This window comes from Cynocephalus volans, chromosome 7 (genome assembly GCF_027409185.1).
Source record: "Cynocephalus volans isolate mCynVol1 chromosome 7, mCynVol1.pri, whole genome shotgun sequence".
NCBI lineage: Eukaryota > Metazoa > Chordata > Mammalia > Dermoptera > Cynocephalidae > Cynocephalus > Cynocephalus volans.
The window spans coordinates 128088001-128114532 of record NC_084466.1 but is presented as its reverse complement, the minus strand read 5'-3'; the positions used below and the strand labels follow the sequence as shown (position 1 = coordinate 128114532).

The following is a 26532-nucleotide window of genomic DNA, read 5'->3' as shown; positions in this document are numbered from 1 at the left end:
GTATGGAAACCATTCCTGGGACAGCCCATCTTCTCTTTCCTGTGCCTCTCTGTCCACTCCTCTGTCTCCTTCATGTCCCCCTCTCACGAGTGGCACTGCCCAGGTTCCCTTCAGCTCCTTCTCCGTGCAGATGCCTCTTGAGTCTGTGTTTCCCATTCCACGTTTCCAGCACCACCTGGGAGTGTCTCTGAGATGCCCTAGGCCTGCTGTGTGTCAACTGACAAACCATCCCTCAAGGCTGCTTCCCTTTCCTGACTCCCTCTTTTTGTGCATTGCGCTGTCAGCTCCCAGAGACTGAGCTCAGCTTTCAGAATCTGTCTGGCTCTCCCACGCTCCCTCATATCCAGTTAGCTGTGCATCCTGCTTGATCTTGCTCTGGAGCATTCTTCCTCTTGAATCTGCTCCTATCTTTCCATCCCCCCAGCACATCCCAGCATCGGCTTCTGTTGCCTGCATCTGACCTACTACTTAGTCTCCAGCTGGGTCTCCCTGGCTCGAGCTCCTTCCCCCTCCAGTTAATCAGAATCTTAAAGCTATGACCAGCTCACAGCTTTCAGTGTTTCCCTGCTGCCTCCTGGACAAAGCTCAATCTCCTCCGCCTGCGATTGCAACCCAACTGACCTTTCCAATCTGGCCTCTGTGACTCCCTTAGGTGAACCTTCTGCTCCAGCCAGATTGTCTGGACATTTTCCCTAGAATGCTCAGACACTTAATGTGGAGTTGCTCTTGTTGATTGACTAAAATAGGAACAAATGTTGACCGTTAGATATCTAGTCAAAATTTAGCAAGTGACTACAATGGACCAGACAGCAGGATCACAGAAAGGTACCAGACCTAATCTCTTGCCCTTGGAGAGCTCACAATATCTCTGAAGAGGCAAGATTCTCTCTCTCACACATGCGTGTGCACACACTACATGCAGCAAGGCAGCATAGCCCGAGTGCCAGTGGTTGGCACGGGCAGTCACTAAGGACTGGAGCAGTCTGGGGAGGCTTCAGGGAGAAGGTGGGCCTTGAGCTGGGCCTGGAACTGACTCATAGAGAGGAATCAGCATCCCTCGAGGTCAGAGGAGATGGGAGAGCACAGTCTCAGAGGCAGGAACATACGGTATCTGGGGTGCTTGTGGGCAGGTACGAGACCGGCTTGGCTCAGGGGCATATGTGGAGGAGGGCAGTGGGTCATAAGGCTGAGAATGGAGCTGGGAACCAGAGGGGAGGAAGACACTTTATTGTGGAAAACATGTCTTCTCTTTAGGCACAATTTGAGTGCTTGGATTTGTCTGGGGCCTACTGCAAATTCACTGAGCCTCATTTGCAGGCTGAAACTATTATTGCAATGCGATGAATCTTGCAAACAGCATAAAATCAGAAAGAAACTCTAATGTCCAGAGGGCATAATCCTGTCGTACACTTAAAAAATAAAGGGCCGAGCCTGTGACACACTCGGGAGAGTGCGGCACTGGGAGCGCGGAGACGCTCCCGCCGCGGGTTCGAATCCTATATCGGAATGGCCGGTGCACTCACTGGCTGAGTGCTGGTCACGAAAAAGACAAAAATAAATAAATAAATAAATAAACCAATTTTTTCCAGGAAAATCTTAAACGGCTAAGAGAGAGCATCACCCGAAGACAGAGAGAGAAGCAAAAATCAGGAAAGCAAACAGGTATGTGGCTTCCTGGGGTGCTGTGTTGTGAGGGCATTGCTGTCATCTGTTGTCCGTGACCCTCATTTCTGCTTCAGCCTGACTGGGCAGCCTGCTTGCCCAGTACCTGTCACCCTGTTTACAAATCTGGGTCCTCCACTAAACTGTGAGGGCCTTTCAGACAACAGTTCTGTCTTATTTATTCTGTAAACAATCTAGTAACTGGCACATAAGACATGCCCTCGAATGAATGAATGGATTCAACTCTGCTTGCCTCCACCCTCCCACTCAAAGACGTTGATAATGCTTTCTCCCCAGGCCCCTTGAGCAATTAGAAGGATATATGTTTTTTTGAGCAGAGAAAGGAGAAAACTGCATCTGTTTCTGACTCAAGTGGGGAATCATGTCATCATCGTTCACACCACACACTGCTTCTACAGAAACCCAGGACCCAGGGGTAGCAGGGCTCCCACCATGCAAAGCAGGGTCATAAATTCCAGTTGTGGGCACTGTGGACTGGACCCCTCTGCTCTTGGCCTCACTCCTCTGGGTGCTAGCTATGTGGCACCACCACCCCTGAACAAGGAGTTGGCATCTGCCCACACTGCATTTTCCCACAGAGAGCCCTTGGCGTGGTGGGCCTCTGTGCTTTACCCTGGCCAGCCTTATGGCAAGAGATGCTGGCAAGAAAAGGCTTTCAGAGGCACTCAGATCTTGCATGGAGCCCTATTACATAAAGAGAGTTGAAATCTAGCCCTGATTGTGCACAGCTTCCATAGTCTGTCTCCAGCCACTATTAACAGCCCCATATCCCATGAACCTCGTCAGGCTGATAACACCCTGGTCTCCAAGCAGGACATCTTCCTGCCACAGGCCCCTTGCTCATGCCTCTTCCTTCCACCTGTATGAAAACTGGGATGCAAGACCCCGCCCTGGCCACCCCTTCTCAGTGAAGGCTTCCTGGAAATCTCCAGGCCATGTGTTTCTTCCTCATTCCAGCATCTACAGAACTCTTCCATTCATCTGGCATTTCTCTTTTACTGCCCTTAGCTACTGTTACCTCATTCCTTCATTCGAACCATCAGCAGTCCCCAGGGGTTCTGCCTCCAAAACGCATCCTAAATTTGATCGTTTCTGACCATCTCCCATGCCTCAGCTACAGCCAAGCCACCACCGTCCCTCGCCTGGACTAATGCTGTAGCCTCCACTGTCGTCTCCTTGTATCCACTCTGTCTGGCCCCTCTACAGTTAATCCTCCAAACTGCAGCCAATGACCTTTACCTTATAAAAATAACATGACTTTAAAAATAAAAAAATCAAATCACTTCCTTGCTCAAAGCCCTCTAGGAGCTCCTGTCCCACTCAAGGTAAAATCAAACTCCTCACTGTAGCCTACTGGGCCCCACGTGATCCGACTCCTGGCTCATCCTCCATCCTTCGCCCTACCCTGTGCTCCAGTTGCAGTGGACTCTTCTGTTGCTCTCACAACCAAGGGTGTTTCTGCCTCGGGGCACTTGCACTCGCTGTTCCTCCTCTTTCCCCACCTCTGCACCTGCTGGCTTTTTTATCCTGAGAGGCCTTCTCTGCCCTTCTCTCCAGAGCAGCCCTCCACGACTCACTTCCTGTTCCTTTGCTTTCCCTCTTTTCACATATCACAGACTGGAATTCTTTACGTTTCTCTTCTCCTGATTATGGTCCAGCACCCTGCCTCCCTCCCCCTGTAAGCTCCATGAGGGCAAGAACTTGTCTGTTTTGTGGTCTGCTGAATCCCTAGTGTGTAGTACAGTACATTTCTGGTGCTCAAGAAGTCTTTGTTGGAATGCTCGATTTCAGTAAATGGTGACACCATTCACTCATTCCACAAACACTTACTGAGTACCAGGAACCCTGCCAAATATAGACCTGCGAGATCCTGTCTTTGCTACCTAGTAGCTTAGGAGTTAGTTGTCTTTTTATTTGTGTAGGTGTGGATTTCCCTGCTAGGGTCTGTCCCACAATGCCTAGCACAGTGTTTTGCAGATAGTAGTAGCCTAGTGAATGTTAATGATTTTGAATGTTTGGGAGAAGAGGGGTTAAAAGGTTATAAGCATGGCAGAAGGTCAGAAAGGTCATCCTAAGTCTTCTGTTGTGTGTCTAGATTTTAAATTTATGCCACTGCTACCCAAGCTCATACTCTTCTGCCCTCCTGTTGAGAGGAGAAAGGAGAGAAGGCAGAAAGTCTGTTTCAAAGTCTGCACAGTCATCCTGGGGTCAGATAATAGGGCTCTAGATGGCAAAAGGAGTGCTGAGGTGCTTTTTAAAACTAGAGCACATGAACTGAAAGATAGAAGCCTTGATTAAATGAAACACTCCAAGCTTTTAAGTAGGGGCAGCTTCAAGAAACCCATGATTTGGTGGCGCACCTGGTGTTTGAAGGCCAGGAGTCGTGGTGTTGGAATCACATGTGCTCAGCAGTCTGGGTGGGAGAACTGAGCTTTCTGGGCATTGTCACATCTTTACAACTCACTGGGCTCCCCCTGGTGCCCCTGGATGTACTGAAACAAGACAGACACTCATGCAGAGGAGTAGAGGGGCACAGGCATGGACCTTGGGCCCTCAGGGTTGAGGTCTAATTCTTGCTCACTGCTCACCCCTGAGTAGCCTGGCTGGGAACCACAGGCAAGATACTGCCCCTGCCCCCAGCCTCAGTCCTTGTCTGCAAAATGGCAGAAGCAAAAGAGCCCATGCCATTAGGGTTGCTGCGAGGACTGCACGAGTTGGGGGATAACTGGTGCCCAGTGCAGTGCCTGGCATGTGGAAGCACTCTGAATACCAGCCGTTCTCGTGATTACACACAGGACCACAGCCCAGCTGGTGTCCTCTCAGGCAGCGCCTTCCAGAGAGAGTGCGTGGGCTGGGACTCACCGTCCAGGGGCGGGCCCCAGAATCACAAGTTTTGAAACATTATACAAAGCTCACCCGAGACTAATCAGGCTCTAAATATGGGATTCATACCCACCAGCAGCGATAACTAAATTAGAATGGCCAATGTCTAAATTATTACAAAGGAGCATGACTCAGTTTGCCCTCCTCCCCTGCCCCCTGCTCCCCAAGAAGCAGACCCTGTGACGAGGAATTTTTTTGAAGGAGGGGGCTTTTACTTTTTTTTTTTTTTTAAAGATGACCAGTAAGGGGATCTTAACCCTTGACTTGGTGTCGTCAGCACCACGGTGAGCAACCGGCCATCCCTATATAGGATCCGAACCCATGGCCTTGGTGTTATCAATACCGCACTCTCCTGAGTGAGCCATGGGCTGGCCCTGGCTTTTACTTTTTATAACAGGGACTTTAATTAATGTCATAACTATTAAAAGATGAAACTCTATATAATTTAACACTGAATAGTAAGGACCAGGGATCACAAACAATCCCTGTAGTGAGAATGTTCTACCCATCAGCCCCAAGAGGCTCCCTGTTTTTGATTTTTATTCTGATAAAACATATAGAATATAAAAGTTACCATTTGAACCATTTTTAAGTAAGTGTACAATTCAGTGGCATTAGGTACATTCGCTAGGTTGTGTAACTCTTGCCACTTCCATTTCTAGAACTTTTTTTCCCCTGATAAGGATTTGAGAGCAAATAGCTGCTATGGGAGGTGATCCAGGGAAAACTGTAGGGGTAGGGAAGTGAGACAGGGAAGGAAGGCCCACTCAGAGTTCTGTCCCTTGAGGGGCGAGAGGCTGGACACGTGTACACCAGCTCCCATCCGTCGGTGGTTGAGGCCTGCTGGGGAAGGGGCGCTCATAACTGGGCTCAGGCCGTTGGAAGTTGGACCCTGTACTGCATGGGGAAGCCCAAGGAGATCAGAGCACCTGCCAAGAGAAAGATGCTTGAGTAGATATGACATATTAGTCAACTTGATAAGGCTCAGTTAGGTATTTAGTTACACACTAACTTGTAATTACCTCGGGTTTTCACACTGAGTTCCTTGAGGGGCCTCTGAGCTGCCATCTCTGTGCTTGTGAGGGAAGGGGACAGGGACTGGGGGAGGGGAGTGAGGGGAGTGGGGTAGGATCCGCAGAGTCTGGGGCCACTTGCTCTGCTTTGGCCATCACAGCTCCTTTTAAAAATCCGTTTTCCACATTGAGCTTCTTTTTTCACTAGAGGAAGGAATTGAGCTTCACAAAAAAACAAAAAACATTTGAAAACCACTGACATACATAACATTGATCTATGGGAAAACTAGGGTTGAGGAATGGCACTTCTGCTTAAAGGACCTTTGCTAAGGTTGTAACTCACTCTAAACACAAGGACTGACTATTAATTTAGAAACTTTGCCTTAGAAAAGAAAAAAATAGTACTTTAAAAAAAAAATTGGGTTAGAACACCATGGGTAATTAAGAACTGAGACTAGGTTCATCATACCTTGCCAGCTTCTCTCCAGTCCCAGTTTTCTTGCTCTTACTGGGATAGAGATGAGCGTCAATGGCGTAGGAAATCAGAGAAGGGCTGCGCGCCCCGTGGGTTGTTGAACGCCCTGGCCCCGCAGAGAAGAGAGTCAATATTTGTGTTCTGGGTGTACCCTGTGTGGCAGGACAGAAAGGAGCAGTCTGGGACCCAGGAAACCTGGGTTTTGTTCCCTGCTTTATCACTGAATCACTTTATAATCCAGGGCAATTTCTTTAACCACTCTGTGCCTCAGTTTCCTCATCAGGGGTTATATCTGACTTACTTAACGGAGAAGTCACGAAGCTTAAAGGAGGTATAACAACACATACACATGCACTTTGGGAAAGTACGATGCAATATAATGATGCTAAGAATTCCTGGCATTGTATCTTTATTCAAAGAATATCAGGATTTGGTAAACATTTAGACTGGCTCTACCTGCTTTTTTTGAACTTTTGATCCTCATTTTTTCCCCCTTGTGTATTTTACTTTCTTCCCTCACTGAACTGGTTGTGGGTAGAAAATTGCTTTCTTAAAGTTAATTAAGCAGATGACAACTTCCCTTAAAAAGATGATTTCTAATAAAGTAGGTCAAAGCTGAGAGAGAAAAAATAAAGCACGACACTTGCTTGAGCTCGGGACACTATGGCTCATACCCACGTGAGAGCGCACCCAGCGGTGCCCTGACCAAGTAGTTCCAAGCTTGGGTGGGAGCTCCCACCGCACAACTGTAGCCAAGAGAGCCCCAGGACATGAAAAAGGTCCGTATCACACAAAGACCTGGGAGTTGGTCTGTGCACCTGGAACCAGAGTCTCTAGCATGAGGAAAGCTTGTGCCTACGTGAGCCAACAATTCACCCTTTTAAAATTCTCTGTGCAGAATGTTTGTTGTGTGACCTGGTCTGCCCTGTCCTCGCACTGCTCTTTCACACTGTTTTAGTTTATCCATTTACCCTTCTCAGTGGATTTCTGGCTTTGGCAAGCAGAGCCACCTCTGCTCCTGGACTCTCTGAACTTCCTGCCACACCCGTCCCATTGAAGAGCAGAGGCGGAGGAGGAAGTGGGACCGCGAGATAAGAGCACATGTCCCCAGAAGCTTACACCTCTTCCACACAGCTGACACAGAGCCCTGCCCCTGGGCTTGGTAGCAGCAGCTAGGGGAGCCCTGAGGTGGGAGCCTCCCACCCTCACACTTCCCTGAGGAGGAAGTTGGTGCCAGTACCCACAGATGTTTTCTTCTGCTCATCAGCAGGACTGGTTTTCTGCTAATAAAACCCAGGGGTGGAAATCTAGGGAGGAATCAAGACGGACCACTGGACAGGGCTAAGCCAGCAAGGCAGTCAGGTCAGTATAGCTGGGCCAAGGACTCACCTTTGTCACCACTGATCAGCCTTGCAAGTCCCACAGTCATCCGCAGGCCTGAGGGACCTCCTTTCATTATCTTTCTGGGTCATTGCTGTCAGCGTGGGCCACCCACCCACCCACACATTGTCTGTCATTCAAGAAGGGAGTGAAGGGAGTGAAGGGAGTGAGAGGTAGTATGGAGCGGCTGAGAGCCTGGGCTCAGGAGCCTGGGTTCAAATCCCAGCTCTGCCAGCTGTACGACAAGGCTTGTCACTTCATTTCTCTGGACTTAGTTTCTGCTGGGAATGATGATAATAGTGTTTATTTCTTGGGTGTCATGAGGATTAAATGAGCTATAAATATGGAAGCTCTTAGAACTGCCTGGTGCACAGGATAACATGTTATCTCAGTGGATGACGAACATAACCCTTCTCTTCAGACAAAGAATAATTCAGAGGGGTTAATGACTTACTCAAGTTCCATGGCTAGCTGGGGGCCCAAACCTTTCTCTGATCCCTCAGGGAGCGCTTCTCTGCCCTTTCCTCTCATTCCTCCATCCCTCTCTTCTGTCACCCAGCAGTGGCACACAGGATTCTGTGGAATTTCCTTGCTGAAGAGCTGAAGGACCAATCTAAGTCCCCTTCCCCTCTGTTCCTCTTTTTCCTTTCCCCTCCCCTCTCCTCCCCTCTCCCTCAGGCTCCCTGCAGGCTCTGGCGAGGGAGGCAGGTGGAGAGGGAGCAGCTGAGCGGTTTGACAAATGACAGTCTGATATCTTGAAACTTATCCTTCTTTCCTCTCTAATTCCAGACTTGGAGATCACAGTCCCAATTAGGCACTCACAGCACCTGCCTGGGAAAGTGGAGTTCGGAGTCTACGAGAGTGGCCCCAGGAAAAGCGTCTTCCCCCCAAGGACGGAACTCAGACGAGGAGACTGGAAAACAGACAGTACCTCCAGCACAGCAAGTGAGCAGCTGTCCAGGGGTGTCTCCACAGCTGGACTCCACCTGGCACCTTAGGGCCTTTGCATTCCGCTATGAGCCTAGGAGATCTCAAAAGGGCCTGATTTGGGTTTGAAAGGTGTAAAAAATGGGGAACAGTTGACCTGTGAGATTTGCTTTTTTTCAGTGGCCAAAGAACCTTTACACTGATATGCTCTGAAGCTAGGATGTATGATAATTATTATGCTATTCCCTTTATAAATAGCAAAACCTAATAATAATAAACATTGATTGAGCATTTATTATATGCCAAGTCTCTTCATAGTTTAATTCTCACAAAAACTCTATCAGATAAGTACTATCACCTCTGTCTACTGAGAAGGAAACTAGAGGCTTAGTGCCTTGCCCTAGGATAACTAGCTAACATGGTAGAGCTGGGATTTGAATTCGCGCAGTCTGGATCCAGAGCCAAGACTGTTAACCACTATTCTTGCTGCTTCCCCAGCTGTGGTAAGGGGAAGGAAAGGGCACAAAGTCAGAAACATTAGAAAACAATGCACTCAAATTTGAGAATTCCACCTTTAAGGTGGGTTGAGGTTCTAATTAGGAAATGTCTTCCTTTTTGGCTTGAAAGCTTCAATAGGAGTCTGATTGCAATAGACAATACCTGCTGATGTGCAGGCAGGAGCTGGGGGCTTTGTTTCTGTATCCAGGGCAGTCTTAGCTGACTCCAGACGCACTGGCTTTTCAAGCCAAATATGCAGACTGAGTTTCTCTTCTTTCATATATTTCAGTGTTAACAAAACATCTAGGAAAGCAATATAAGAGCAAGAGAGAAGCTGAATTTCAGGACTCATGGCTCCTTAAATGTCAAGCAGACAACCCCAAAATGAATGTTGGAGTAGGAAGGTCATCTAATCCGGGGGTTCTTAGTCTTCTCTGCATCACATATCCCCTTGAGAATCTGATATATGCTCTGGATCAATTTCCTAGAAAAATGAACATGTATGTGTCTATGTGCGTGCGCACACACACACAAATTTTGCCCACCCATGGACTTAGGTCAAGAACTTCTGAAATAGTTTCCCTCCTTACTTTATAGATGGGGTCTTTGCTACCCAGAGAGAGACAGAATTCTGCCCAAGGTCACGCAGCCATTGAATGGCAAAGGTGGAAGTAGAACCCAGCTCTTCTCTCTTTCAGGTTAATAATGTTCCTGCTACCATTACTTGTCAAAACAAATCCAAAGCTTATCACAAAACTACATGGGAAGTCTAGACCAGACAGAGGAGAGAACTTCCCCTAATGTAATGGGGGTGGTAATGTGTGTCAACAGCACCCCTGAGGCAATTTGAGAATTCTGACAAGTTCAGAAATGGGAGAGATTTTCCCAGGGTGGCAGAGGAAGCAAGGTGCAGGTGGCCCATCTCTCAGGCATGTGGGACGGAGGGGGAGCCCTCTCAGGGTGATGAGGGCCATGCACTCCAGGGTGTGGGGAGGCGAGCAACAGCTGGAAGTTTAACAAGACAAATGCAAAGTACGCACTTCAGGTGCAGAGTAATTGAAAAAACTGTATATGTATGTGTTACCTCGGGATAGCTTGGGATGAGGACAGGAGGGAAAGAATAAACTGAACTTTTTAGCTTGTGCAGTGGTTTGTTGCCTTTGTTGCCCAGGGATGGCTAGCTCGTCTGGTCAGAAAATGTTATTGTACATTCTAATGGATTTCACTCTACTTTGTGGCTATAAACTGTATCCAGTTCCTGTTATCTATTGCTATGTGACAAACCATGCCAAAACTTAGTGGCTTGTAACATAACCATTTATTTATGCCTGATTCTACAACTTGGGCTGCACTCGGAGGGGATGGTTCATCTCTCCTCCATCTGGCATAAGTGGGGGTCACTCATGCAGTTGAATTCAGCTGTAAGCTCTGCTTGGGCTGGAACATCCAAGACGGCCACTCATCCTCCAGGGCTCCCTACATGTGGCCTCTATTTCAATAACCTGAACTTCTTATATGGCAACAAGACCCAGAAAGGGAATATTCCAGGAGGATAAGCCCCGGTGTGCAAGTGCTTTATGAAGCTTTGGCTTATATCTCACTGGCTAATGTCACATTGGCCAAAACAGGTCACATGGCTAAGCCCAGAGTGCAGGAGGGAGGTACCCATAGGAAGCATGGATACTGGAAAGTGAGGGTCATTTGGGGTCACTGTGGTTAGTCTACCATCTTGAAATTGATGATGATGATGACGATGACGACAACAATAGCTGCTACTATTAATCAAATGCTTACTCTTTGTGGGCCCTGTGCCAAGCATGTTACCACCTGATCTAATTCATTCTATACCACAATGTTGTGAGTTTCTAGATAAGGAAATGGAGACTTTGAGAGGTTAGGCAACTAGTCCTGGGTCTTTTGGCAAGTAAGCCAAGGGTGTCTGGGATACACATCCAGATCTTCCTGTGCTCTTAACCATGGGGACATACTGCTTTTTGGAACTATTTACAAAAATATTTCCCAATGCAGGGAGGGAGAGTGAGGATGACCCACCAACTGCCCCTGAACCCCCAGAATCACACCTAGAAACAGCACTGTCTTTACCACGGTGCAGCTGTCATCTCTTGGGAACAGCAGAAAAACAGTTGCACATTAAATCTAGTTATAACTAAAAATTTAAGCCCCAGATATTGTTATGTGTTATGTTTAAGTGTTAGTGTTATGTTTAAGTGTTAGTGTTATGTTTAAGAGAACAAGAGTTTCATTATAGAAAAACCCTTGACCTTCTCCTCGGTTGTCTGGCTTAAGTTCCATAGGGGTCATGTTATGTACACGGCCATTTTTTTCTGCAATCACTCATTCACCACATATTGAGGACAGCTCTGTGTATACTGAGCTAGACTGTACATTGGAGACACAAAGATGGAAAAGAACCAGAGCCTGTCTTTAGGGGTTTTGTAATAGAGGACAGAAATTATGGAAATAGCATGAGTTAGATGCTTGTCTGATACTTCTTCCCTAATGACAGAAGCCTGGAAGGAGTGGACACTGCTCTGCCTGCTACCAAATGTGCAGCCCAGAGGGGATGTGGGCAAGCAGGTCATCAGCCTGGAGAGGGGAGGGGGCCAGGACAGTTGGACCAGGGGAGCCAAGGTTCGGAACCAAACGTTGGGGTTAAAGATTTAAGAATGCCAAGGGAAATGACAATGGGAGGTGATGAGTATGAATTTCCAGAGTCACAGAACCAGTGCCTATGACAACTTTTTACTTCCTGCTAGTGGATAACCTTTAAAACGAGTCAGGTTTATTGTAAGGGAATGTGATGGGTGGTGATGAATGATGTGTGGAGACTTCGCCGCAAGGGGTGGGCGCCCACTGGCCCAAGGGGTCACTTTCATTTACTTTTTAAAAATTTACTTATCTTTTTCATTGTACTTGTTTGTGGGATACAGTTTGTTGTTTCAATACATGCATGTATTGCATAATGATCCAATCAGAATAGTTAGCATATCCATCACCTAAACATTTATCATTTCTTTGTGGTCTAACATTGAAAATCCTCTTTTCTGGCTATCCTGAAATATATAATATGATATTATTAGCTACTGTCACCCTAGAGCACCAGAGCTTATTCTTCCTATCCAACTGTAATTTTTATGGGTCTACCAACCTTGCCCCAGTCCCCATCCCCTCCCTTTCCCTGCCTCTGGTAACCTCTATTCTACTCTCTACTTCTTTTTTTCTCTCTCTCTCTTTAATTTATTTTTCTTAATTGACTCATGATAATTGTATATATTCATGGAGTACAATGTGATATTTGGGTACCTTCATACTGTGTGCAATGATCATATCAGTGTGCTTAGTATATTCATCACCTCAGACATTTGTCACCTCTTTGTGTTGGAAACATTCAACATCATTTCCACTAGCTATTCAAAGGTACGCAGTACATTGTTGTTAGCTGTAGTCTCCCTATGTTGCTATAGAACACTAGATCCCATTCTTCCTACCTCTCTACAAGTTTGTATCCACTTACCACCTGAGGGGTCACTTTTAGTTGAGGGAATCTGGAGAGGTTTCTATAGCATCTGTCCTGAGCATTGGAGACTGAGAAGGCTTTAGACTTGTGGACAGGAATGGGCTGGCGGAGTGGGGAGAGAGGACATTCTAGCCAAGTGAACAGTGCTGTGTGTGGGTAACTGAATAGAAAGGAACAGGATCGCACGTTCCTGTATTAACAAACTCTGAATCCCCTTATAGATATATTTTGACACATTACTTTAAATTTTAAAATCTGCCCCAAGAAATGATCCAAAATTATAATCTTAACTTGCTCTTTTCAAGCTAACATCTAAATTAATTAGGTAAAAGCTGATACCATAATAAAGTCAGAACTAAGACTATTTACCTATAAACTAATATGATTAAAAGCTATTCTAAATGGAAATTCAGCAAACCTAAGATCTGGCAATACTGTTAGTGGCAATATTGATAAATTAAAGTTAAAATCTCCTATTTGAGTTGAGGAACTCTATTCTTCCTCCTTCACTGCTAGACCACCATGTGCCTGGGCTTGTTCTAATGTGCTGCTCAGTATGGAAGCCATTGGCCGTGAGTGGCTATTTAGATTTGTTAATTAAAACTAAATAAAATTTAAAATTCATTTCCATGGTTGCACTATCTACATTTCAGACTAGCTACCTTATTGGATAGCATACAGCTGAACATTTCCAGAAAGTTCTATTGGATAATACTATTTTTATGATACAGGTGATAAATTCCCAACTCAAAATCCTTGAGTGCCTAAACTCACACTGTCACATTTCCTACCATGAGCATAAATTATACTTTTGCATTTGTGCTTTGTATTTTGTTTTGGGTCAAACTGGTGTGTCTGCATGTGTGATACGTGCATGTGTTTGCTATAATTCCCAGGTAAGAAAAAACTGCAGCAACAAAATTAGTTTGCATATTTTAGAAATAGCACTGAACAACTGAGAATCAGAGCACGCTGCTTCCTCATCTGTCAAATCAGATCACTGATACCAAACAGGATCTTCATGGGGATTAAGTGGCAATCAAGGTTTTAACGCATTTAGCATGTGGTAAGCCCTCAATAAATGGTAGCTATAAAGCCAAAAATGGTCACCAAACAGTAAATCATTTGTTCTATGCTGAAAGAAAAACTGAACTCTAATAAAATGGAATAAGGTGACCACATTTTGAAGACTCCTGTATTCACAATATATGTATTGTTTCTATCAGTAAAAATAAGTAAGTGCTAGAGTTCTGCATTTAATTTTAGCCTGACAGAATTCACGGTTTGGCTGATTTTATTTCTACACTTTAGGCAGCGTGAGTAACCGATCCAGCACCCGGAGCCTCCTCAGTGTGAGCAGCGGGATGGAGGGGGACAACGAGGTGAGAGCGGGGACCCCCACCCCCATCCGTATTGTCCTAGGGATTGTTTCATGTCCTAGGGGTTGTTTCATGCAAGAGATAGAAATTCAGGTGAAAGAAGCCAGACACAAAAAGATGTATTATAGGGTTCCATTTATATGAAATAGCTAGAATGGGCAAATCCATAGAGACAGAATGCATATTGTTGGTTGCCAGGGCTAGAGGGAGAGGGGAATTGGGAGAAAATGCTTAATGGTCCTGGGGTTTCCTTTTGGGGTGAAGCAGATGTTTTGAGAATAGATAGAGGTGTTGCTTGCACATCATTGTGAATGTCCTCAGTGCCACAGAATTGTTAACTTTAAAATAGTTAGTTTTTTGTTATGTGTATTTCATCTCTATAAGAGGGGAGGGAGGGAAATAGATACCCACTCAGACTAGTTAAGCCAAAAGGAGCATCTGTGGGAGGGAGCTGGGTGAGTCTGGGGGAATCCAGGGACAGGGATTGTGCTCGGGGCATGGATTACGAGTGTGATGCATGCCAGAGGGAGCTGAGGTCACTGCTCCATGTGTCCCAGGGCCAAAAGCTCTTTGGTCTCTGCATCTCTGTGCATATCTGATTTCTTCTCTTCTCACACACTGCCTTCTTCTGCTTCTCCATGTGTAGAGTGACACAGTACCCAGAGAACTGCAAGGCCCCTGAGCAGAAGTAAATTGCTGCTTTACGATGAGGCCCAGTTCCAAGTTGGCCTAATTTGGGTCAGCGTGTCTACCTTCTTCCAGTTGCCAGTGTTGAGACAAGCAGGAGGGGCCACATAGGTCACTACAAACTCCAGGGATTCCTGAGAAAGATACCCAGGGAGGAGGTTTCTAGCAAGCTCCTAGGTGATGGTGATGTTGGTGGGCTGCGGACCACAGTCTGAATAGCAAAGATTTAAAGGTTGGGCAGCTAATGACAATTCGAGCCAGATTGTGTTCCTTGGTGACTTCAAGAAGACATTATCAGTTTGTGAACAGCCTTCAGCCAAAGCCTAAGGAGCGCTGAGGAGCTTTTGGGATATGGGTGTCCAGCTACACTGGTTGCTTAATGTAATTGTCACCTTTCTTTCTCATCTTGTTTGCTGTAGGATAATGAAGTTCCCGAGGTTACCAGAAGTCATAGTCCAGGCCCCCCACAAGTGGACGGAACACCCACCATGCCCCTAGAGAGGCCCCCCAGGGTGCCTCCTCGAGCTGCCTCACAGAGGTACGTTGAAGCTGATGTGACATTTTTTCCTCACTCTCTGAATTCTAGAGGGGAGTCAGATTTGGGGACATTTGTGATCTAAGAATGATTTCAAGAGCTAACTGAAATGCCTACTTTTGACACATTTCAGTGTGGACGCTTCATTAATGTAGGTGATGCATTATTTGGTTGCGAAGACCTTAAATATCAAATGCAATATTTCATAAATGAAATACGTTGATAAATGTCAACGTTTTAAGCAATTTTATCTGTCTGGTTAGAATTCAGCTCCCTAGTAACTAATCCCCTTGGCTGTCCTGTGGGGACAGTGCCTTTTGGGGAAGAAGCGATAAGGAGTTGGAAATGAAAGTGAAGGAGAGAGGTGGCCTCAGATGGTGGTGTCAAGCATGGTTTGAGAGCCACCCTACTGGGGTCACGTCTCTGGCAGCCACTTGTGAACTTAGACGAATTATCTGACTTTCATGTGCCTCAATGTCTTTGACTATGAAATGGGGATGGAAAGAGACCTTCCTCACAGAGTCATGAGGGTTGGGTTCTTGGCCTATAGTCAGAGCTCAACTATAAGAGTGATTTTTTGTACAGGAGAGGAGTAAACACCTGGAGATTTGGAGGTGAGCATCAAACTAAAGAGTTTAACTGATTTACTGGGCTCTGTGTTATTGGGTCCTTGGGCCTCTGGTAGGAACCTTTCTATGGTCTTGTGGAGTAACAGAAAAAGTGGTCAAAGCTAGCTTGTCTGTCTGTCCACGCAGAAAGGAGCCCTTGGGAATAAAAGCCTAGGCTTGTCTTAGGAGTTTAATTCTTTGATGTTTAAAATATAAGGTATGTTGGGGGAGGGGAGATGGATAAGAAAGGAGGAAGCTTTTTTTTCCCCCCAATCAAGGTTTTTTTTCATTTTGAAACTTTAACTTAGATGAAGCTCATCAGTGGAGTTTGTTCAGAAACTGCAAAAAGAAGATCTTTCTTCCAGTCTTCTGGAAAGAGAGCCTGACTCTATGCTAAGGAACTTTCCATTTCTCCCTTTGCTATTTTCCGCTTTTCCATGTGCTCCCAGCAACAGTCATAAACTTGCTACCCAAATGTGCCACAGCCCCAAGCTGCAGCACGCTCACCAGGCATGTTTCACTGGTGTAAACGAGAGGGCATATATTAGAATATTAGTCCCAGAAGGAGTCTTAGCAATAATCTCGTCTAATGCCCTGAATTTGCATTATGTTCTATTGCTTGAAAATTATTCTATAGTTGGTGATTGGGGAGGGGGCTTACCAAGAGAGATTATGATAATAGATGCTATTATTTACTGAGAGCTTACTATGTGGCAGGTATTATGTTAAACTCACTAAACGCATTATCTCATTTAATTGTCTTCACAGCCCTAAGAGGTAGATATTTAATTTAGTATTATCCTATTTTGCAGATGTACAAACTGGGGCTTGAGTTTGAGTTGAGGCTTGCTCTGTGTGGCAAACCTGGGTACACCTGACTCCAGGACCTAGTTTCTTAATCTTTGTGTTACACCTGTCCAAGAAAGTCTAGGTTTTGGGGGAGGAGATCCAAGATCCAAGACCTTTTATTCCTGAAGGTTGCAGACTTTGAAGGCAGTTGTCTAGTTGGACCAAGATAAAAGTGTTGTAAGTCTTGAAACTATAGCTAAAAATATTCTGTGGAATTTTGTTAATGGAAGAGAAAAAGGGAACAACCAGAGAAAGAGGTTCCAAAAATTAGAGGATAGAAACTGGGATGCACTTAAATGTGTAAAAAGAGATGGCAGTTGAATTATTTGCGGAGTCTGGAAGCATGTTGTGATAAGGATGGGGAGAGAAAAGGAGGAAAACGTTTTCAGTGTTTGCAATGAAGTCTGTAATTAATAGAACTTGGGGTTTGGGTGCATTTTTGGTGTGAAAAGAGATTTGCAAGTATGCAGTTGTTTTGTAAGTGGGTATGCAGTTTTCATGATAAAATGAGACGATCTTTGAGCAAAGAATAAAACAAGCCTCTCTGCTGAATGGCTTCAATGCTTGACCTACTTACAGATGGCAGGGGAGGCTGACCTTGGTGTCCTCAGCCCACTCTCAGGTCTGGAAATTAGCATGTTCTCTGCCCATGTTCTCCTGAACCCCCCTCCTCTCTCAAGCAGCACTGGGGGTTGCAGCCTCCATGCACTCACCATGCTGTCCCAGTGCTGACACATTCCTCTGCTTACTCTGTGTGCTGTCACCAGAGCTTGAATTGCCACCAGTAGACGAAAACTCCTAATCTCCATCTCCAACTCGGCCTTCTCTTTCCTGCTGTTGACTGGAGATCTTCACTCAGATGTCCCACAGATATCTCAAACACAGCTTGTGCAAAACCGAACTCATCAGCCCACCTACATTCTCTGCCCAAACTGCATTCTTCTCATGAGGTCCCAGTGTGGGATAGCAGTACCATTCTCTCCATTCCCAAGCCCCAAACCCAGGAGCCATCCTTGACTCGTGCCTCCCCTGCAGCTCCCACGTCCAGTGTGTCCCCAGGTCTGTCCGTGCTGCTGCCCTTTCAGCTCTCAGCTCCACCTCCCCTTTCCATCTGCCAGTGACCAAGTTCACCCCTGTAGGCTCACACTTACCTCCATACCTCCAGTCAGTCCCTCCTCCACACTGCAACCAGAGTGCACATTCCAGAACAGAAATAGCTGATGAAGTCATTTCCTGGCATACAGCCTTCAAATCTGATTCTGTATATTTTAGTATGCTCTGGTCCTGCCTACCCTCAAGTCTCACCCCTCTCCTATATTCGCCTGTGCTCCACCCCTTAAGAATTCCCACTGAGCTGTGCCATTTCATACTGGTTTTTTTGCCCAGTCTGTTCCTTTGGCCTGGAATGCTGTCTTCCTACTCCTTTCTAATCTCTACTTAGAAAATTCCTACTCATCCTTTAGGACTCAGTCCACACATCACCTCCTCTGTGAAGCCTCTGATGTTTCCATGCAGAGTGAGTCTTCTTCTGGTTTCCCAGACACCTCTATTATAATACATTCCATGTTGCAACCCTGTTTACATATCTGTCTCCTCAAGTGAATGGTGAACCTTGTGAGAATAGAAGCTGTTTTTGATTTTTGAATCTTTTTCTACGATCCCCAGTGCCTGCCACAGTAACTGGCACACATTTGGAACTTAATAAATACTTACTGTATAAATAAATGAATGGATGGATGGATGGATTGGTACTGCTTGGGTTGGACTTCCTAAGCTTGCAAACAATTAGCCATCAAGTTATCTACCATGGTGTAGGGGGTTATAGATAGTGGAAGGAGACTTCACACTTTCACCTGCTGTAAGTTCCTAGTATATTTAGCTGAAGAAACAAAGAAAAGGAAGGCAGAAGGTGATAGGAATAGGAGTAGATGCATTATACTTTTGCATGGCATTTCTCTTGCTCCTTCGGGTGGGCAGCTGACAATATCATGCTCTACATTGGTAAGATCCTGTGACAGTTGGAAAAAAAAAAAAAGCCAAATTCTTGCTGAGTGATTGCTCCTTTGTTCTGGAGCTTATTTTGCCATTGACGAGTGGTTTGCCAATCACAAACAATCCATGCACCGCTCTAGGGCATAGCCTGAGTACCACCTAATCAGAACACACTTCTGGGGTCTGGCCGGTTAGCTCAGTTGAATAGAGCACAGCCTTGTAACACCAAGGTCAGAGGTTCAGATCCCCCTACTGGCCAGTGGCTCACTGCCCCCTGCCTTAAAAAGAACATACTTCTGAAGGCCTCCTGTAGTACCAAGAGTTAATCCTTTAGAGGCTTAGTGTAAAGAGGTCTGTGGAGTCTCTAGCAGGGACTGGAGAGGTCAGAGAACGAGGGGACTTGTGACAGAGGCTGTTAGAGAAGTTAAAAGAATATTTTAAACATTTTAAAACATGAGTATGACTGCACAAATGCATACGAGCTAAAATTACAGCCCTACTTTAAAAGAACACTAACCAACATCAGGATTGCTGGGTTCTTGAACCAAACTCATCATCATCACTGAGACCTCACCCTGAACTGGGAGGAGGAAGCAGCCAGTGCCCAGGATGGTCGTGTCTGCAGCTCCAGCTTCCCAGTGTCCTTTTACCTCCCCTGGTCCTGATACATCAAATCCATTTCCCTGAGATGGGGCTTCCAATCTTTAGCTAGAGTTGTTCCTCAGATGATGAAACATAGAGATGATACGTATGCTTTATGCCCACCCTAACTGCACTTTGGGGCAGCAGAAAGAAGAGGGGCTGGGAGGGAATCATGACTTTTTTGTAGTGGGAGATAAAATGTAAGGCTCATGGGGCATACATGGGAAAAAGATCTCAGAACAGATCTTTCACGATCATAATAAAATTATTAGCTTTATTTCTTGAGTGCCTACTCTAAGCCAGAAGCTGTGCTATGTACTTTCCAGTTGTCACCTCCAAGCCTCACACAGTACTCCAGTGTAGACATCTTTACCTCTGTTTGGCAAATGAGAAAACACTTTAAGAGAAGTTGCACTTGCACACACGGAGATGTGCTCATAAATGTCTCTGCTGTACATTCCCATGAGTTCCGAACATCTCCTATCAAACACTCAGTACAGCTCACTGATTTTGCCTGTTGTCTGTCTCAGCTGCACATTTACAGCATCTTGAGGGTTGGACTCATGCCCGTCTTACTTGCTGTTATATACCACACACAGGAGTAAATGCATAGTAGACAAATGTTTGTTGAGAGAAAGGAAAAAAGGAAGGAAGCAAGGAAGCGAGAAAGGAGAAAGGAAGAGAGGGAGGGAAAGGGAAGGGAAAGGGAAGGGAAAGGAAGGTTGCCTAAACCTGCTCAGGTAATGAATGCTATTACCCAACAGTCCTTCGGCTCTCTCCTATAAGCCCACAGTTTATGGGGCAGGCTGAGGAGAAGGAAGGAGACAGACCATCCATTTGTTTTTGTTGGATGAAGCTCAGTCACTCACAACCACACAAAACCATCTATTCCTGGGGAGCAGAGCAGGGCCTCCTGAGGATGTCTGTGGTCATTCTTTTTACTTCTGCCTCCCTTTCTTATTCCTGGGACAGCACCCCTTTCCCCAATTATTTTGTCATTTCTCTGACCTATGCAAAACTTGCATTCAAAAGACATTTAATAAATGTTTACTCATTCACTCAGTCCTCAAGTATGCAACTCCAGGGTAGTGTGGTTCAATTACAGCACCTGACAAAGGTCTCTTTCTTGACTTACTGACTTGCTTCTAAGGAAATTAAATATTGGTTTTATAGCACACACGTGGAAATGCCATCTGCAGTCGTTGAGCCTATCTGTAAACACACTCACCCTAATCTACCTGGAGTGTCATTTAGGACCATTCAAAAGCTATCCAGAATAAGATAAGAGGGGCTTCTAGGAAAGCACATTTGGAGTTGAGATAACACTTAGTGATCCCATGAGGAAGTAGTCCTAAGAAGCAGGCTTTGGAATTTCTCAATTCCTTTTTTAGTAGACCTCTCTACTGCAGTGTGTCTCTGGCTTGGCTGCCTATTAGAATCTTTGGTATTTTAAACTATAGGTTTTATTATTATTTAGGCCTGACAAAGTCAACGGATCAGGAGATGATTCACAGATACCAAGAGGAGGGGACATGCCATACCACAGGGGCCACATGGGGAAGCACAGGGTTAGAAGGCAGAGGGAGTGAGGGAAAATGTGGGCAAGAGCTTGTATTGTGGTTTCCATGGGAAGGAACAGGTGAGGTAGGGTAAGAAGATTTAGGAATGGCTAGTTTGGATAATTTCAGTGGGCTCTGGAGCACAGGGCTGTCCCTTGTTATCTGGTACCAGGCTCTGGAGTGATAAGGGCAAATGGACAGTGACTCTGAGTGTAACAGCCCCATAATAGGGGTGGTTGAGGTATGGGTCTGGGTTGGTTGGTTTGCATGTGAAAGGCATGCTTGTTGCTTGCAAGCAGGCAACTTGTTTGCTAACTCTGGGAATTAGCTTACCCTAGGAGGGTCAGCAAGGCCCCAAGATGACAAAGCATCAGAAAATAAAAGGCTTGGTTAATACAACTCGTTGGCAGAGGAACACTATTAACATTTTTGATGCTTGAGCCCTGTCATCTACAGATTATGAAGTGGGTCTGGGATGGAGCCTGGGAATTAGGATGTTTAAGAGCTCCACTGGTGATTCTAATGTGCAGCCAGGATTGGGAGCCAGGATTGTATGTCACTCAGAGGTCCATATGTGTGTCCAGTCTCATTAATTAAGGAACGTGTCTTGTGCATAGTATACCAAGTTTGCAACAAATTGTGGATGCCTAAGAACTATTTAATCGAATTACTTTTTAAATAGAGTTGCTTTATCTTTCATTTCAGGCCTCCAACCAGGGAGACCTTCCATCCTCCTCCACCTGTTCCCCCCAGAGGTCGCTGATTCCACCTCCTAACGCCCGCCTACTTCAGGACTTTAAGGCTGTTAATGATGTCTTCATGTTGAGTTTTATGGCATGACTGCTGACCTTAAGATCCACTTTTTGCTGATATTGTTGCAGCTTTGCTAGTTTGGACTTTCCTTGAAGAAGACATTATGAAGACATCATGCAGAAGTGAAAAACTAAGAGCATTGTTCACTATGGCCAAGTACATTGATCCATATACTTGTTTGCCAAAAGGATGAAGACTTAATCAGAGTACTTACCTCTAATTTGCCCTATCAGAAGCCTAAAAAGATTGATTAGAAATGTACCTTACAACTGGTTTTACTGAAATGTACTTGCATTAGTCCTTACATATTTGCTAGTCTGGTCTAATTTCTTGAAGAGGTTATAGGATTTATGGTATCCAAGTAAAGATATGTCCTAATTTGTAAATAATTCTTCCACTTTTCTGTATATTCAGGAGGGTGTTTAAGTGCTAGGGCTGATCACATACGGCAAACTGAAAAAGCCTTTAAAGGTGGATTAGTACTAACTCCTCTTACATAGAAGGCAAATCTGAGGTTCCACAGAAGTCTGGAACCAAGAGTACTCAGTTGGTTAGAGGAAGAAGTGGGTCTAAAATCTGGGCCTGCTGATTCTAGGACACCACATTTTCTATTTCTGAACAGCCAATTCCTCTCTCTCTGAAGAAATGCCCAAAAGTAGAAATTTCATCATTGACTGACTATGGCCTTTTGGAAGTTTCCTTTTACCATATCTTCCAGGCATGGGACTCCCAAGTATTTTTTTCAGTTTGGGCATTTATACTTCAGAATGCTTTCAGAACAGAGATGTTTCAAGGCAACACCTAAAAATGGTTGGTAACCAGAAAATTGGGATGCTAGAGACCCCATTTATTGCTCAATAGTCCATTTAGGTCTTAGATCTGGCCATCGAGAGAGGAGGATTCTTGACTTTTTCTCTGCTGCAGGGTCTGAAGAGGAAGAAAGAACCTAAAATAGAAATAGTTATCTATTTCCTTACACACTTATTCTTACTACCAAGTTTGGTACATCTGTTTGAGCAGAGAATGTAGAGCCTTAAATATGTCATGAATTTTGAGTCCCTGGCACATAAATCTACCTTCAAAGCACAAGTCCTTAATCATACCTAAACATACAGTAAAATTAGCATCAGAACTATTTCTTTAAAAAGTATCAGAAATCTGGTTGTTTCCTATGAAATTACTCTCCATACTACACAGATATATAAAAGCCACATTGTTAATGATCCATTTATGTACAGTTTTATTGGGTCCTTTTCTAACGATTAAAGGTTCTTTCTCACTCTTATTCCTCAGTCGAGCAAACAAGTCTTATTGAAGTTAGCTTCTGGAGTTTTGGGGTTATTTTATTTTACTTTTTTCTGATGTAAGATACACTGTTGGCTATGTCCATCATCAGAGGATTTGTACAAATTATCTTATACAAGGCCTGGTACACGTAGCCATTCTGCAAGTGTTCCTCCAATGGTCCCTTTACTCTCCTTGCCACTTAACTTGGGAGAAATAGGGGAATGTGAGACAAAGAGAACAAGCAATTACAGTGTTGGTATGATTGTCCTCCCTGTTATTTATAAACAGTCTCCATCTCAAACACATTTGATTTTGACAAAAGTGACACTTTTTTTTTCACATTCAATACCTCTAAGCCCCCTTTTGGATGCCAAATTTAGATTTTTGTACATTCTCTGATGAACAAGTCTTCAGATCAATAATATGGCAAAACCTACTACAAGCCAATGGTGTTAGCATCTTTGTATGCAAATCACTGTTTGTGCAATATTTGAATATTTTAATGCATTTTATTCTTATATGAAAATATGTGGAAAACATAAAATTGAAAATGCTGTTGAAAGGCCTGGGTCTCATGAGTGTGACACTTGTCAAAAGTGGCACATATAAGCCCTTATTGGTTGTTTACTGATCATCCAAGCTGGTTGGTTTTATGTAAAAGAAGACAATGAAAGAGTTTAGATGAAACACTGGGAAGATGTTATCAAAGATACCTCTGATTGTGAGGTACTATTGTTCATTCTCTAGAAACAACCATTTATTTATAACATAAATTTATTCAACTTCCACATACTCAACACATTTGTAACACATTTTTAGGAATACAGTATGTAACAAAATCATGGATTTGCCATTCCATGAGGATCAGAAACTAAACGGTAAGCTGATGTCCAAAGAGACTATTAAAAAGTTTTCTATATGATGCTTTGGGAGACGGCACTGCTGCCGTATTCTTCGCCAAGATTTTTACAAACTGGCTCAATAGGATGTGAAACTATTGGTCAGATTCTCTGCCACTGCCTTTGCTTCTAACTGTAGAAGCTAAATTGGCCTCCAGTTCCTAGGCTAGCACTGTTCCTTCATCTTTTATTAAAATCTGAGAGCAGAAAACCCAACTATATAAGCAACAAAGTATGAAGACTAAGAAACTATGAACAAGAGGTTGGTGTTGCAAAAAAAAATCTAACTTGACATATTTAATGATGAGAATAATCCCTAATGCTTTGTCATAATTATGCAAAGTGGTAATATATAGATGACTTCAGTGAATATTTTCACAAATCAAGCTAAGTTACCCTTCCTTCCCTCCTTTTGCTTTATTATTAAAAAAGAGAGGTCCTAGTCAGTCCTATATTACCTCAATATCTGGGACTTTTAGATCCCTCTCCCATATGTCCCAGGTAGTAAGTTGATTTTCTGTGCTTCTCCTTCAAATAACAGTGTGTAGTTTTGCAGCTGGTTGGTGGAGGAAGCATAAATAACAGTTATTTCTGAGAAAGACGAGTGGCTAATTTGGATAATTCTAAAAGATTCATCTTAAACATCAATCCTCAATTTTGAGGAATCTGCCTTCATAGATATTTGCTTTGGTTTGATAAATAAATTGTGTTCTCTTAATTTCCAAGCAAGTTATTAAGACTATAAAATAGTCTTCATCATTCATTCCTGCTAGCCAGATACTACATTCACCGGGGTGGGGAGAGGATAAGTGGGAGGTCGAAAGACGTATTTCGGATTCTTGAGGCACAACTCAGAATTCATTTTCTCATAGCAACCATAAAAAATAGGTTCCTAGGCTAGCCCACCAAAGCCCATTTAACCCACAATATAGGAAAAAATGTCTTAGCTATCTACACAGTAGAAATTAGCATGGTGTAAGGAAGACAACATTGGTTTGGAAGTCAAGAAACCTAGTTTTTATTTTGGTCTGCTATTAATTTGATGAGTTCATATAACTTGACTACTTTGGTCTGTGCTTCATCATTTATGAAGTGGAAAGTTCTGTGTTTAGTAATACTTGAGGTCCCTTTCAGTCTACAAGTCTAAGTCTGATGCAAAGGGTATGGAATCCCTCATTCGGAAGAAGAAGGGAGGGAGACAGCCTTACTGGAGTTACCACCTAATTGGCAAGGATCATTTTATTATGTGGCAGCTGCTGTTCCTTGCCCTGTATCATTGTTAGATCAGTTTGAAAACAGAGAGATAACTGGCCGGGCACAAAAAAACCACCAAAAACACACACACACAAAAAACCCCCAAACCAAAAAACAACTGAGAGACGGTGAAATAGGAAACACCCAAATAAAGTAATGGCTTTAGTTGCTCCTTGGTTCAAGAATCAAATGTTTTAAGTGATGGCTTCCTAAAGAAAGAACTCAGAGCAATCGTAAAGTTGTTTGGTGTCTAAAACGTTTAAGCTAGAACAGAAAAGGTAGAGGTGGAAAGTGGCAAATAGCAATAGAAGGACTGTCCCCTTTCTTAGTAACTGGCAAGATAAACATAACAAAGTAGAAAGAAGAAATAGAATTTCAAAGAAAAGGTAGCTGATGATGGAAATCAAAAGATATGTCATCACCCATACCCCAAGACTTTTGATGATCATGTTTACTCAGAATGAGAAAAAAAACTGAAAGTGTGGTTTTCTGGATCGCTTACTCATCACAAGCTTTTTAACCAAAATTGAGTCTTATTAGCACTACCATAGCAAAAGTCTGTACAGCCATTGGGGGAGGTAGATATCTCCTTATACTAGCATTTTCCCCCCATTTTGGTGTCAGAGAATGAGGTCATATATAGATGAAGAAACTGGGGAAATAAGATATTTCGATATTTTTTACTTCCTGGTGCGGCAAAACCACTTTAATTTTGATGGTGCCCCGTAGCCTTGAAGTCATCAGGTTCCAAGTACAGTCTTAATAACAGAGGTATGTTCTGAGGAATGCATTGCTAGGTGATTTCATCTTTGTACGAACATCATATAGAGTATACTTACACAAACTTATAATGGTATAGCTTACTACACACCTAAGGTATATGGTATAACCATTATAAACTTATGGGACCACTGTCGTATATGCAATCTGTCATTATGCAGCCTGTGACTGTATCTTTGAAGCCCCACTTCTTTCCCTTTAATAAGTTACTTTGTCTCCTATTCCTTCTTTCCATATCAACTGTTACCAAACTTTTAACACCTAATACCATTTATTAGCATCATTCCCCTAGTACTTACCAGAGTTCCTGGAACATACATGCTCCATATAGTCGTTGAATTAATGGCCCTACATGCTTTCCCTCCATTAAATGTTACCAAACACTCCACTGAAATAGGGCTTCCCCTTCTCTCATTGCCCAGTGTTCAAATACTGCCAGTCAAACGTTTGCACAGTTGGGCACATTTTGTGCAATTTTTTTGAATACTGTCACACCCATTCTGTTTGTGTGTAAAATTTTCTAGTTTTAAGTCTACTCTCCCCAAATGAATACTTTATACTTTTTCTTGTGTCCTCCCCTACCCCCCAAGCATTTGCCAGCCCAGTGCTCCCCACAACACCCAGCAGATGCTCACTGCCTCAGATCTGTGGAGGCTGGTGATGGATATTTAAGCAAGAAGCTACTTGTCCCTCTTACTGCAGCACTTAATACTGCTTGTTCTTCAATTGCCCGTCATCAGTTCATTCAAAAGTAGTAATTATTCATTCACAGAGCATTCACGGAGCTTCCACAATGAGCAAGTCATTGTGCTAGGTGCTCTGGAGGCTATACAATGATGTATAAGATGCCT

The 26532-nt window shown here is 44.1% G+C and overlaps 1 protein-coding gene across 1 annotated transcript in view; it reads left to right on the top strand.

Moving 5' to 3' along the window:
• The window catches only part of PIK3AP1 (phosphoinositide-3-kinase adaptor protein 1), a 125406-nt gene extending 102291 nt beyond the window's left edge, over positions 1-23115 (top strand). The window contains exons 13-17 of the mRNA XM_063102722.1: positions 1590-1662; positions 8224-8379; positions 13709-13779; positions 14883-15001; positions 21354-23115. Coding sequence (XP_062958792.1) covers positions 1590-1662; positions 8224-8379; positions 13709-13779; positions 14883-15001; positions 21354-21411 — 477 coding nt within the window. The 3' untranslated portion in view covers positions 21412-23115. The remainder of the gene's footprint in view (positions 1-1589; positions 1663-8223; positions 8380-13708; positions 13780-14882; positions 15002-21353) is intronic.
• The last annotated feature ends 3417 nt before the right edge of the window (positions 23116-26532 follow it).